At 41.9% G+C, this 15,408-nt stretch overlaps 1 protein-coding gene across 1 annotated transcript; it reads right to left on the bottom strand.

The window, feature by feature from the left end:
• Positions 1-539: 539 nt before the first annotated feature.
• On the bottom strand, positions 540-14,146 carry snrpa1 (small nuclear ribonucleoprotein polypeptide A'). The gene is made up of 9 exons (XM_083914147.1): positions 13,983-14,146; positions 7,875-8,022; positions 7,280-7,358; positions 6,660-6,706; positions 6,474-6,576; positions 6,183-6,262; positions 5,707-5,782; positions 3,921-4,014; positions 540-802 (listed from the first exon to the last, which is right to left on the bottom strand). Exons 1-9 carry the CDS (start codon positions 14,062-14,064, stop codon positions 645-647), a joined length of 867 nt encoding a protein of 288 aa, XP_083770273.1. The 5' UTR covers positions 14,065-14,146; the 3' UTR covers positions 540-644.
• Between the last annotated feature and the right edge of the window lie 1,262 nt (positions 14,147-15,408).

Genomic DNA, 15,408 nt, shown 5'->3' with positions numbered 1-15,408 from the left:
ACCCCCTCCGTGTTGTCATGGAGATATGAGCATGAACATACAGACTAGACTGTTTTTTGTCCCAGGCCTTAAACAGGTTTAATGATGCTGTGAAAACAGCCTGTTTAACATGGGGGTCAATGAGAAACTGCTATGAAGCCTGATTGGATCAACCAGGAAATCGCTGTGGTTGGGTATTGGTACCGATACGGACCAAAAGTTGCAGTATCACCAGAATTTTAGGGAGACGAGCTGAAAATTCCAACCCATATCACCCTGAGCAACAAGAGGAGGCAGAATTCAAAATAGGTGAAACACATGCATCACACAGTTGAGTTAGTAGGGGCTGAGTCCATGAAGCCACAGTACCAGAAAGGACATGTTAAACTCAAGTTGTTTTGGGACGTGCAATATCCAGTGTTCTGTGGGTTACTACAAGCCCCTCATTCCAGGTTTTATAATCCCTCTCTCTGGAGTCCCAGCTGTATGTTAGTGTGACAAATACGGTCTGTTAAAATCAGCTGACTGTTTAAAGAAACGGGCCCCACACACTGTTATAACAAGAAATCACTTTAATGGATGTCATTCAACAAAATAAAAAAGAACCCTGCTTGACATTTGTCCAACAAGAAATCTACAACAGAAAAAAAAATCTTTCCAGGTACTCAGGAGCCATTGACGGGAGGCTCCTCATCCATGTCTTCTTGATCCTCCTCTTGCTCACCCTCCTCCATCTCCTCTCCAGAACCTCCACCCATGTGTGACCCCATCTGTGTAGTGTCCTCTTCCTCTTCTTCTTCCTCCTCCACCATATCAGCTGGACCTGATTTTACAACACATAAATCATCCGTCCATAAATCTCTCAAAATACGATGTTATTCCAGTAAAACTAATTGAAGATGAATGTAAAGGGTGAGGCTGGTGTTCTCCCGTTTCCACTGGTTCCTGCTGAAGAGATGAGTCTACGGGTCTACAAATTCAGTGTGGCATGTGTTCAAAATAAACTACAGTGTGTGAGTTCATGGTGATGAAGGAACATGTCAGCCAGTACACACGATTGGCTGGCATTAATGCTGCCTTAGTACACAGTTGTCACTCCTCAATGTGAGGACATTTTGGCCAAATGTGTGCATGCTAGGGGTGGAACAGTTTATTGAAAAAATCTGTCCCGGTCGGTACGCATGTCACGGTTCGGTACACTGTGTACTGCGGTTTATAAGGTGCAACTTAGCGTAAGCCTTCATGACCACTCTCCTATCTAGTACCCGTCTCAGCGCGTTAAATTCCGGCGCGCTGGGAGACTTGCTCCACGCGATCCCTGTAGGAACACAGCCAAAATGCTATGCACGCTCGCTCTACGCACGTTCCCAGCTTCGTGGGTTTCTGAATCCTCTTGGCAACAGCTCGCTAAGCTCCGCTCTGTTGTTGTTCTCAATCGCTTCTGTGGTTAAATCACCACATCAATGTCTCTTTCTACTCTGAAAAAAAGAAAAGTTGACACATAAACCGTCAGAGAATGGACAGAGAAGTTTTAGTTTCTGTCTCTGTGAAGCCTGAGTTTACTCTGCAGCCATATCTGCGTGGAAAGAGGATAAGTTGATAAAAATCATGCTACTCAGCATTTATGTTACGTTCATTTGTGTCAGTCCAGTTTTCGATGAATGTACTTGTCAGCCTGGTAAAGTAACTAGTTACTGAAGTAATCAGATAAATGTAGTGGAGTAAAAAGTAGAATATTTCCACTGATTTGTAGAGGAGTAGAAGAATAAAGTAGCATGTAAATAAAATACTCAAGTAAATGTAAAAGAGCCTCAAACTTGTACTTTAGTCCAATAATTGAGTGTAAACCTCTGGTTCACAGGTTTGTTCATTTAACAAGGGTTGTTTTTGACAAGCTTGTTGCACTTTGAGGCCTATCACTACTTGTTTTGGTCAGCTATTATGCTGTTGCACTTTGAGTCCTATTGCTACTATTTATAATTATAAAATAAATACATTATATAACAATTGTTTACCCTTTTGCCAAATAAATATATAAACGCGTAAATGCAACAATGTCTCTCCTACGGTTTCAAAATCTCACTTCACTTTGATTTAAGATTGTTACAGTAATCCCTAAGCATGCTGCCTCATTATTTCAGTTTTTGCATGACATGTCCTCAAGAATATCTGATAAAAAAATTGTTTTTAATTATTAGGCTACAGAAAAAAACAACCGAACCGAACCAAAAAAACGTGAGCCAAAAACTGTGATATGAACCGAACAGTGGATTTTGTGAACGGTTCCACCCCTAGTGCATGCAAATCCGAAAGGATACATCAGACATGGAGGGTATTGGTACGGAAGCCCTAAAGGGTCAAACATTACATACATTTAATTTGCTCTGTTTTCCCGTGATAATGAGATAATTTCACTCATTAGAATTTATTTGAGATCTGGAGGAAACAAAACGATAGTGTAGTCTATTAAATCATTGCAGGAATCATCAGGCACGAAAACGGGTCAGGGGTGAAAAAGGTGAGGAGGGGAGGGGACATGCTCCATCTGATGCATTTTGAGAGAAAGTATGAATATATACAGTATATCAAAGCAGGGCTATTTAATTAATTTGGAATTGAGACCGGTTGACGAAAATAATCCAAAATGAGGGTCCAGAAAATATAAGCGTGTTACATTAATGGATATTGTGAAACACTACAGCAACATGGGAGTGCATATAATGTATTTATTTTATCAATATAAATAGTAGCAATAGGCCTCAAAGTGCAACAGCATAACAGCTGACCAAAACAAGTAGTGATAGGCCTCAAAGTGCAACAAGCTTGTCAAAAACAACCCTTGTTAAATGAACAAACCTGTGAACCAGAGGTTTACACTGACATTATTGGACTAAAGTACAAGTTTGAGGCTCTTTTACATTTACTTGAGTATTTTATTTACATGCTACTTTATTCTTCTGCTCCACTACAAATCAGTGGAAATATTCTACTTTTTACTCCACTACATTTATCTTATTACTGAATACTTCAGTTACTAGTTACTTTACCAGGCTGACAAGCACATATGAAACATTAGTTTATTCATCAAAAACTGGACTGACACAAATGAACGTAACATAAATGCAGAGTAGCATGATTTTTATCAACTTATCCTCTTTCCACGCAGATATGGCTGCAGAGTAAACACAGGCTTCACAGTGACAGTTTCCGGTTTTCTGTGTCAACCTTTCTTTTTTCAGAGTAAAAAGAGATTTAACCAGACAGAAACCATTGAGAACAAAAACAGAGCTTAGCGAGCTGCTGCCAAGAGGATTCAGAAACCCACGAAGAAGAGCGTAGCGGGAGCGTGCGGAGAGTTGTGGCCGCATGGAGCAAGTCCACCAGCGTGCTGGTATTTGACGCGCTGAGATCAGAGGACAGCAGTCAACATCGGCCACCAGGGCCATGAATCACTGTTTCACACAGGCTTCCTTTATACAGTCTATGCTTCTACTCAAAGGACCAGGAAATATTCCATCGTTTGTCCGCAGTTCACTGATAATCTCCTCCATGTCCCGGCCTGATGTCCCCACTAACTACGTTTTTTTTTCTTCTTTTAACAAACGTTATTGTAAATATTATATATCAACAACATAAATACCAGTACAGGGGGGAGTTTTACAATGTGCACATAAATATACAGATTACAGTTTAAGTTCATAACAGAAAATAACCAACTGAAATCATCTGTCAGTGTTCTCTATAGTGTTCTTCAAGATACGAGAAGCCTTTAGGAAGCATGACATGTCAGGTGTGATGGAAATCTCAGGCCTCATCATTATCTATCAAATTAATTATCTCGTTATCACGGGAAAACAGATGAAATAAAATGTATGCCTGTATGACCCTTTAGGGCTTCCGTCCATTGGTTGAGTTGTAGGACAGCATTTGCCAGCACTGACCTTGTCTCAGATCTCGTCCTGGAATCTGACCAGCCTGCAGCATCCCTTTCAACCTCTCCACCTCTGCCAATGATGAAGCATTAGCAATGGCATTCTGAAATGCAAACATATTGAACTCATGTCAGTCTCAGTGAATATAGTCTCACCAGTAATTAGAGAGCTTTTCATGATCACTTTACATTTAACAGGCTAGAGTTCAGGGGCCGTATTACAGACTTGCACATCTTAACTGTTTGGTAACCATGGTAATTGGGGTTAGGACCCGATTTAAGAACCAAAGCAATGGCAGATGAACAGGCCCCAAGTCAACAGTTGCGTTTTCATTCACAGTCTGACACAGAGAAAACAATAGCCGGACAAGAGTGCAATGGCAAATTTCACAGGTTTCTCCATTATTTTCACTGTTCGAGGCTTGACTGGCGCACTTCTTCTGCGATAGTATAATAGTTTCTGACTGGGGGTTGGAGTCACCTGCCGCTCATCTCAAAAGATACAAACTCTAATAACACCATAACCCCATTTAGTGGGGACGCTCTAAAAAGGAAACGGTAAAGTGGCGTTGTGTTCTAATTTTTTATTCCACGTTTAGACGAGCGTCTTTGGGGGGAAATCTGCGTGCATACGGTGACGCAAAAGTGTTATGAAATCCGATGTGGTGTGCACGTCCGTGTGTAGGTGGAGCTGTGAACCGCTGCCACACAGCAGAACCCAGAGCTGGTGCATGCGTAGAAACGTCCTCTCCCTAACAGAAGCAGGACGCCGTACATTGTGACTGCAGCACGGTCTGCAGCCTCCCACCGCCTCGGCTCCACCCAGGACACTTGAATGTCCAACTGATGGAAACAGTCCCACATGTTTGTTGTTGTTGTTTACCTGAACTCTGCACACGGATGTTACGGAAACACGTAAGCCACGTGAGCCAGCGTGAGCAGATCAAAGCTCACTTTAGTGTTTTTTCCTTGGCACGCAAACAACGCTGGAGCAGATCAGAGCTCACTTTAGTGTTTTTACCTTTACACGCAAAAACAACGCTGGAGCAGATCAGAGCTCACTTTAGTGTTTTTACCTTTACACGCAAACACAACGCTGGAGCAGATCAGAGCTTACTTTAGTGTTTTTACCTTTACATGCAAACACAACGCTGGAGCAGATCAGAGCTCACTTTAGTGTTTTTACCTTTACACGCAAACAACGCTGGAGCCTTTTTAACATTTCCACTCTGGAGGGGGGTTTACTTTTTAGGTTTTTAACATTTCAACTTTGGAGGGGGGTGTACCTCATTTATGTTTTTAACATTTCCACTCTGGAGGGGGGTTTACCTCATTTATGTTTTTAACATTTCCACTCTGGAGGGGGGTTTACCTTTTTATGGTTTTAACATTTCCACCCTGGAGGGGGGTTTACTTTTTAGGTTTTTAACATTTCCACTCTGGAGGGGGGTTTACCTTTTTATGTTTTTAACATTTCCACTCTGGAGGGGGGTTTACCTTTTTATGTTTTTAACATTTCCACTCTGGAGGGGGGGTTTACTTTTTAGGTTTTTAAGCCCCCAAAAATGTTGCAGTCTAAATGAAAGGCACATCTGATGAAATATTTTGCCGCTTTCACCCGTGAGCGTCGTGTAAACAGGGCCTTAGTGAAGATGTATCTATTCAGGTTTGGTTTGTTGTTAAATCTAAAATTCTATTTCAGTTTGAATGACAGAGGGATGGACATTTCAGCTCATCTCTCAGAAAATAAAGAGCCCCAAAACACAGTGGCTACATTTCACAGTCAATAAGTGAACCTTGATGGCCTCCACGTCGGCTTGAGACGGCCCCGTCCTCTTCTTCTCAAGCTGTGCTGCCACTCCAGGAGTGAACCTGAAAGGAACAAGCCTCATTTAGACAACACAGACACACACAAGCTTCTCTGACCTCTCAACCAATGTAGTCAATCATGTATAGTATCTTTCCTTGGGTCAAATAAACTGATACATTGTCCACAGACAGCAGTCCTGAGCAACACTGTGGGAGTGTTTCTGACTTCAGGTAAGAGAGTAGTACCTTTACTAAGGAAGGCACGAGTTCCTGGATTTCCTTGCATTGTGAAATCCTTAAAAATATGTCTCAACATTTGGAATTTAGTCACAAATGACTGCTCATAGCAGAGAGAATGATCAGTGTGTGTTGTGATGTACGCAGATGTATGAATGGTGATGATCCATCACCCAGGATCCAGTGGTTCTGAGGAGCTGCTGCCTAACGTGGACTTTCATCTTACGTTTTCGTTCGCCTGGCAATATCCTTTGCAAGTTGAGCACCTCGCTTGCCCTTGAACATTTTCTCTGCCTCCTGCCGTTCCTATGACGATATCACACAGTTAAAGTGAAAGCCCTTGTTAAATACAGATGGAGCTCTCATCCCACCCTTGGATGAGCAAGGGAGGAATATGCACTGTTTACTGCTACTTGTTAAGATGTTCACTCCAGGTTAGCATAGTATACTCCCGTATTTCAGATTCAAATCAAATCAGATTTATTTGGGACTTTGGTACCTGCTGCCCCGCACTTACCTTGAGCTTTACCTTCTGGAAGTCGAGGACACGGATCTGTGGCATTTTGCTGATGACATAAAGTCTGTAATGCTTCTTGTTTGTGACTGGATTCCTTAACAAGCTGGAGGTTCAGTGATTATTACAAACATGTATGATCATGACGGTTCAATAACCAAATGACCTTTGAGCATTGATGATTCCTACCTTAGAAGGGTCAATGTCTTCACTGAGGCCAGTGGGTCCAAGTCCCCCTACACACAAAAAGACAAAGTATTCAGAACTAGAATTCCAATCCCAATTGGCTTGGGTGGAGCTAAATGGACGGGGCTCTTCCAATACAGATAGAGGCAAGGGGCCTTCTATAGGTCAGGCTTTATCCCACTACATCCACTGAGATACCAAAGAAGTTATATACAACATCCTGAAATAAATGCGGTTTTGTAGCCACAGTTCTTGTTGATGCTGGTAGAGAGGGCTGTGCAGTGAGCTCAAGTTGGTTGTGCTTTAAAGTATTTGTTTTTTATCCAGCGTAGACAACAGTCAAAATTAGGCATCTATCGAATCTTTTTGTAATGTTCTATCTATTATTCAATCAATTATTCGAGTAATCGGATTAAAAAAAAAAAAATCCCAATTTGGGGTAAAAAAAATATTACAATTTGCATTATTTTGCAAAAAAACAATATGTCTGGGGTAGGCCTTGTTGGTGTGGTAAACCAAACAGGGGTGTGTGTGTGTGATAGAGAGAGACGAGATGTATGTGTTGAAGGCAAAATACGCATTTTTTTTTTTCCATAACAGCTGGTTCTGTTGAATGTACTCACCAGCTCCTGAATGTTGTTGTTGGTGAGAACCAGTTCTGTGAGACTCTGCAGAGACTGCTCCAGATTCTCACCTATACGACTGGAGAAACACTTCATACAGTTACGAGCATGACATCATCTACAGCACTTCTTACCATTTCACGAGGAAATACAGCTTTATCTACTTAGTGTCACAATCATTCCCATAAGCTCTATTCAGGTAAGCTGATGTGAAATATTCAACTTAATTTTTTGCACTTAAATTCTTAATAAACTGAGAAAATACTCAGTATTTTGAGACATGAAATGGTCTATATCGGGATAGAAGATTTTGGCAATATCGCCCAGCCCTAGATGCCAGACTGAACATGCCACAAGTTTGAAAAACAAGCTTAGTCCCTAAAACTTTTGGGTTTTTCTGTATCATGTAATGACTGTTCGAAAACCATTGCCCATCCCTAATATTCAACCCACCTTACCTGAGCTTAAAGAAATCAACCACTTCAATAGGAACTGCAAAAAGAACTCAATTGCTCCTTGGTTGGCTAATTAAAGTATGCAACATCATCAGGACTTTTATCATATTTCTAGTCAGGGTGTTGCAGCTCTAACTTACCAAATCCTGTTGTTGTTCATTAGCAATGTTTTCAGTCTTTTGAGCAGAGGAAAGCCATCCAGTTTCCTGACTTCATTATCAGAGAAGTCGATCGTGTCAAACTGGTCCAGAGTGGCTCCAAGATTTTCAAGCACTGGGATTTTATAACCTGCGAGATGAAACGAGACCAGTATGATGAGCAGTGCAAGGACACATGTTTTCATAGAACACCATGAGCTGTGTTTGAGTCGAAAATTATTTCCCAACTACCATACTGAAGGGCACTGTTTCTTCCATCGAAAGCGAAATAATAAAAAGCAGATTGGAAGTATAGTGTACAGTATAGAATTGGGACATCCACAAAGTGAACAGGCTTGAAGGGAAGAGCTTTGATGACATCACGTCTAGGGGTAGGGCTGGGTATCGTTCAAAACCGGTTATTAAAATATAAGTTATTTCAAACTAAAAATGTACTATACAAGTAAGAAACGCCTTTAAAGAGTAACTAAATAATAAGTGTGTAGGTTGTGTGTAGTAGAGAGATGCTTATGATGACGAGTAAGAAGTTAGCAATAACATCGTTGTGAACGTAGCAGTGCAGTGTGTGTACCGTTTATTTGGTGATGAATAAATACTTCAAATCCTCAAGACCCAAGTCCCTGTGTCTTGCTGCTACCTGCTGATTAAAGTGAGGGAGGGCAACTTCAGCTCCGGCTCACTAACTTAAGGTGGGCTCACCATTACGCTAGGGCTGGATCCCAATATTCCACTATTCCCATAATCTGGGATTTGATTTTGTAACAGCCGTAGTGGGTCAGCAAATAAAAACTTTGTACATAACATAAATAGAATCCAATATATACATAGTGTATATATACAGTGCACAGTGTGCTATAAACAATAAACAATAATAATATATACAACAAAATATTCACAATATTCTATAACAATAATAATAAATACAACAAAACAGTAGAGAGAGCAGAGTTCTCTGTCAGGCACAGGTGAGAGCGTTATTATATACAGTAATGGATTATGGCAGGAAAGATTTCCTGTATCTGTTGCTACGACAGCAAAGCTGAAGCAGCCTTCTGGAGAAGGTGCTCCGCTGTCTGACCAGTGTGAGTTGGAGAGAGTGGAGAGGATTATCCATGATGGCTAACAGTTTTTTCAGTGTCCTCTCCACCACAGCCCCCAGAGTGTCCTGTTTGCAGCAAATCACTGAGCCAGCCTTCCTGATCAGTTTGTTGAGTCTGTTGGTGTCTCTGGCTCCAATGCTGCTTCCCCAACAAACCATAGCAAAGAAAAGTACACTGGCTACCACAGACTGATAAAAGATCTCCAACATCTTGCTGCACACGTTGAAGGATCTCACCTTCCTCAGGAAGTAAAGTCTGCTCATCCCCTTCTTGTAAACAGCTTCAGTGTTAGATCTCCAGTCCAGTCTGTGGTTGATGGTAACACCCAGGTACTTGTAATCCTCAACCGCCTCCACATCCTTTCCCAGAATGCACAGAGGTTTGAAAGCAGTCATCCTCTTCTTCCTGAAATCCATCCCCATCTCTCTGGTCTTGCTGATGTTCAGCCGCAGGTGATTCTGTCCAGTCCACTCCACAAAGTTGTCTACCAGTGCCCTGTACTCCTCCTCCTGTCCCTCACTTAGGGCGCACTCACACTGTCCTTCCGCACCGGGCCAAAACCGTTTTTTCAGCTAAAGCCTAGTGCGTTTGAGCAGTGTGAGTGCACCCGCTCCGCGCATAACTGCGGACAGAGCGCGCCTAGAGCGTGTTTGCACATGTACGAGCACGAGTGCGCGCACGTGTACGAGCACGAGCACGATGCGTACAGCGGTTCTGACTTCAGGACAAGTACCCTTAAGCCCGGGTGCGACGTGTTACGGCGTGATGGCGTATGGACAGCAAGAAGCATTGGCCGGCCCTGGCAGTGTGAGTACAAACGGGGCTGGGGCGCGGGGGGGAGAGGGAGGGGGGACAAGTACCCTAAAGTCCGGGTCGCGGTCCGGGAGGACAGTGTGAGTACGCTCTTAGGTTGACCAAAACCAGTCTCTCAGGCACCTTCATGTATTGGGTTTTCAATTTTGGAGTTTGGGTATTCTTTATTTTCAAAACAAATAGCATAACAGAATCTTTTTTTAACTCCTTTAATCAAACACAAATACGTGTTGCAACACAGTGTTTCCATTTGAGCACCGTGATAGTGGTTTGTATTTACTGTTACATTAAAGTGGTTTCATGATCAGGGAGGAAAACGTAATGGAGGTTCATAAGCATCACAGCAGGTTTGTGAATAGGCAGTTTACCAGCTAACGCTTGTTTTAATACCAACGTTGATTTAGCCGTTTACTGGGTCTCTGCGCCCAACCTCGCAGTGAGCCCAGCGCAAAAAGCTCATCCTGTGAAGGCCAGTCTGATGTGTGTGCAAGTGTGTGTGGTTGTACTGCAGCAAACAGGGGTTATTTTCAGGGGATTTAATAAAGATAAACAGGGTCAAGGGTCACACAATGCAAAAACTGTCACTCATTTGGAATCGTCAGTTTTGTGATTTGAGATCAGGTTTCTTTTCAGGCACTTTAGAATCAAACAATATTACCTGCATTATATTTGATATACCTTTAATAATGAGCCGATTTGAAACAACAAGGCATGCTCCCATCATTTCTGCAGAATAATGGGTTCACCAGTTCACGCTCAGCGAGGACTCTTCAGTCAAACTGATCAGATCAAATGGTGTTAGAACACAACTTAAATATAACTTAACATTTTCTTCATTTCAAAGCATCCCTTTAGAACATGGGTGTCAAACTGATCCAGTAAAGGGTTGTGTGGCTGCAGGTTTTCATTCCAACCAAGCAAGAACACACCTCACTCGACTTACTCAATCACCTGAACTGTCTTCACACAGTTTATTTGTTGGACCAGGTGTGTTTTTGATTGGTTGGAATGAAAACCTGCAGCCACACGGCCCTTTACTGGATCCGTTTGACACCTATGCTTTAGAACACTAGCTGAAATGCTTAAGAGTCCAACCTCAGAAATATTGAGATGAATTATGGACAGCTGGCAGATTTTAGGCCAATCATATCAAGGAAACGCTACTTTTGAGTCTATTAAAACATTGATGTCTTCAATAGACTTCTTTCACAGATGGACCATTATTTATCATGATCGATGAAGATTATATGGGCTGGGTTCAACAAAGGGGTGCAGATCGGATGTCAAGATGGGGACACACACACACGTGAGTTTTTATGCATCTCATACCATCATAAATCCCAACTTCATAGAGGTTCATCATTTCATTCCAAAAGTTGTGCACATGGATTCATTGACTGTTCTTCCCCTTCTTGTTTATTTGGGTCTTCATGTAAAGTCTCCTCAGCCCAGTTCTTCTCTCCATCTTCCTCTCCTCCCAGTGTATGGGACTACTTTCTGCATGATTCACTGATATGGATGAATATCAAATATGAAGCCCTTTTTAAAAGCCTGCTGATCATCAGCATCTGTGTAAGAAACCACATGTTAATTTGTGTTTAGGTGGAGGAGAGCACAGATGGATGTTTAACATCATCTGTTCCACCATTTCAATCATTACTGTTTAGATGGGAATCCAAAATGGGAAGAATGAAGTCTGGAAATACATTTGCTCAATTTTGAATCATTTAGGGTGTTTTGGTTGGGTAGCAAATTCAGGTTTTTCAGAAATTCGGGGGGACTGCACCAGGTTTAACAGTACCTAGGGGTGTCTGCTAGTTTTGTGCTATTGCACCGTGGGTCGGAGAGACGCGTGTTTTACTCTGTAAGTCTGGCACATTCTGAAAAATTGATACTATAGCGGACTTTGACTTTTTCACTTTGATTAGCTCTAGCTTTAGCTCTGCGCGAGCCGCTGCGAGGAGGTGCAAGCATAGACATAAAGAGTAGACGCCTCATCGAACGTTGGGCCTATTGGCGCTGACGAGCGGTGGGGCCGCCATCTTGGCCCGGTCGCCCGCTCCACTCAGTGTAAGGACAGGACACGGTTCAGCGTATTTTAATATTCACAGTGGGATTAACAGTAATAGAATATTCTGATATATGATATATGTGATGTATGATAGGTGTTTTGCAAACACTATAAATATAAACACAACAAGAGAAATCATTTATAGAGTATTAATAGGCTATATTTCATACATGAATACATAAATCTCTCTCTCACTCACTCTCTCTCTCTCTCTCTTTCTCTCTCTCACACACACACACACACACACACACACACACACACACACGCAAGCACACACACACACACACACACACACACACTCAGAGAAAATTAAAATACATATAAATCAAGAGTATCAATACAATTAGGTGAGAGAGAGATGACATTTTGGACACAACTAAATACAAGTCAAACAGACACACTTTCATTTAAAGCACTAAAAAAAAAGCAAGAGCCGAACCCTATATGTTAATAAATATTCAGAAATGATCCATGCTCTGCCAGTCGCATAGTCGTGGTAGTGGAGAGGAGAGGGAGGGTCCACATTTGAGCGAGTGTGTGTGGTATAAAAATATATATAAAATTTTGTTAAATCGATCATTTTCACACTGTTTTGTTCTTGCACAGTTACCAATTTGAGTGTAGCTCTAATTGGTAAAGAAAGTGATGTTGTAGGAGTACTTTGTATAGTATCTAAAATGACTGTGTCCTTTGTTTTTAGGCAAGGTCGAATTATGTGAATGTCTTCTTTATTACATATTTTAATTATGTAGTAATTGTATTTAATGTGCAAACAAAAACATATAGCATAGTTCAGTAATATCCATTTTAAATTATACAAACCATTTAAGATTTTTCCTTAGTTAAATAAATGTATGATTTTTTCTTTTCAGACTGTTTCAACTTCTGTGGTACAACTGAACTAAAAAAGCCTGGACTCATCAGTTCTGCTTTACAAACATGTGACGTTCGTGCTGCTTTAAGTGGAGATGTGGAGAACCAAGTAAAAATGTATGGAACATTTTGTTCAGCTGTGAGAATATCGGGCACAGAGTGGAAATACATGTTCACGCTTGCCTCGTAAATCTCTAATTCATTCTTTATAATAAACCCCACATCATGTTGCTCCTGTTTGATGAAACAGTTTAACAGCAAAGGATATTGGTCAGATTCTGTCACTTCTCCTTTGATAGTCTAAACTTTAAAAAAAAAAGTGACATGACATGAAAAATGATCTCATAATTCATGTCAATGTCATGTTCAATATTTAAAAAAACAAAACTGAGAATATCTGAGGTGACCTGAGATGAACTGTCTCTGAAGTGTCTTCCTCTCATGAAACCACAGCACATCCTCTGCTGACCTACTGCTGGAAATGTGTAACCATTTACACTAGACCACATGTACGACAACCCCTCTCCTCCCTGCTTCTCCTTTCATATCTACACAGGCACACACACACACACACACACACACACACAGGCTTGCACACACACATCTGGCCGGGGGGTAAATTAACTAACATTCCCACAGAGGCTAATCTCCACGCCTCTACTGTGACAAGATAATAATAATATAATAAGGGACAGCAGCTCCTCTGGCAGCTAAATATGTATCTACCTGCCACAGCCTGAGGGACTCACTATAACATTTAAAAATGCATGGATTTATTTATAATTGTTTAAAACTGTACTGTACCGTACTGATTATGAATTGTAATATTGTAATATTAGATTAGAGCAGGAATACGCTGCACAGGGCTCTGGCATCTTGTACCTTCTGCTGCTCAACTCATAGGCTCAACGAGTCACTCATAGAACTTATCTGGTAGGATGACCGATCCAAGATGGCGGCCGCATTTCTCGCGGCCCAACGTTCGATGCGGCATCTACTCTTTATATGTCTATGGGTGCAAGTCCCTGTGGCGGGCAGCGCGAGCACACCTCTACACGCGAACGGTTCCTCGCGTTACATGCTGTAGGCACCGCCGTTACTTTGGCCCACACAAACACACACACACACACACACACACACATCTGTGAAGGCAGCTGGGTGTGCGGCCCGCCTGAACATGCTAACGTTAGCTTCACACATCTAATCGTCCAGCCGCGGGGCGGTTGAACTCACCTCGTAAGTCCAGCTCTCTGTCTCTCACGGGGTTGGTGTACTGAGCAGCTTGCTCAATGAGCTCCGCGGATAGTTTCACCATGTCGAGGCTAACAACACAAGTGGTCGAGGTGAATTATTCTGTGCAGCAAACCGTCCTGGAGCATGCGATGTTTCCAACACGCTGTTACCCGGAACAAAGGCTTTAACCGCCCTCACTCTGTGCCAATAAAGCTGCCTTTATTTTGTCCGATCGCCCCCAGCGGCTGGAAGACCACAGAGCCACAGTGACCCCCCGCAGCAGCAAAGGCAGGCAGGGGGCAGCCTTCATTAGGCTACATCATTACATACGTTTACGTTTATGCTACTATAGCTCTGCTTCACTATATTACAGAGCACAAGGCTGTACTTTTTACCACAGTCATCTGACATCTATAACATATGTTTATACCTTTGTAAAATATCATAAAGTGTGTCAAAAGTGATGCATACACATGTAATTATTCATTACTGTTCTTATAAACAACAACGCAAATGTGTATTTAATTATATGTGTATGTGGTAATAATAATTTTAATAATAATAATAATAATAATAAGTGGGGACATGGTTGTCTGTCTCTGTTTGTCTCTATGCGTCGCCGCACACCCGAAGTCAGCTGGGCTCGGCTTCAGCCCCCACGCGACCCCGATAGGGACAAGAGGTTGAAGATAGATGGATGGATGGATGGATGGATAATAATAAGTTCATATGTGCCCAACAAACACCTGTTTAATGTCAAAATTGTCTTCTGATATGAATGTCTTTCAGTCTAACCATCCCCCTAACCCTCTAAATCTCTCTCTCTCTCTCTCTCTCTCTCTCTCTCTCTCTCTCTCTCTCTCTCTCTGTCTCTCTCAAAAAAAAGAAAAAAAATCTCAACAGACAACACATTTGTACTGCAGGAGAAAAACCGCATGTGTTTATCCCCAAACGGTCATGTGGGCATGTGTGTAAGTGGGCTCGTGTGTAAAGGGGAGACTCCATTAAGCACATATTCATTAACATCTCTCTTACTTTATTCACTCTAACTTTAAGTTAGACCGCACTACAGCATTTTAAAGACACTGCAAGTCTCTGACTGTGGTGGCAACTGCCTGGCCAATCAGATTTCCTAGAAACACCCCTGGTTCTGACAAACACCATTATGAAGACAATCTCTTTTTAAAGGGGCAGGAGTAGGTACAAAACACAGGATCCAGGAAGTGTTGCTTTACATCAAGTGATGTAGACATCCATCAAAAAACAATGCTGTCCATCTTTAGGTGAAACGATATTATGATCAATTTATTCTTTGAGCATACAGGCAAATAAACTGACCTTCCCGTATCGACTCTAGGCTGCATCAGGTCTGAAATGCACATAATAATCGGTATGAATAATATGGCAGCTGGGAGTGGCGTTCTAC

This window comes from Echiichthys vipera, assembly GCF_963691815.1.
Source record: "Echiichthys vipera genome assembly, chromosome: 1".
Lineage (NCBI taxonomy): Eukaryota > Metazoa > Chordata > Actinopteri > Perciformes > Trachinidae > Echiichthys > Echiichthys vipera.
Note: the sequence above shows the minus strand (reverse complement) of the source record. Positions and strands in the feature narration are given on the sequence as shown.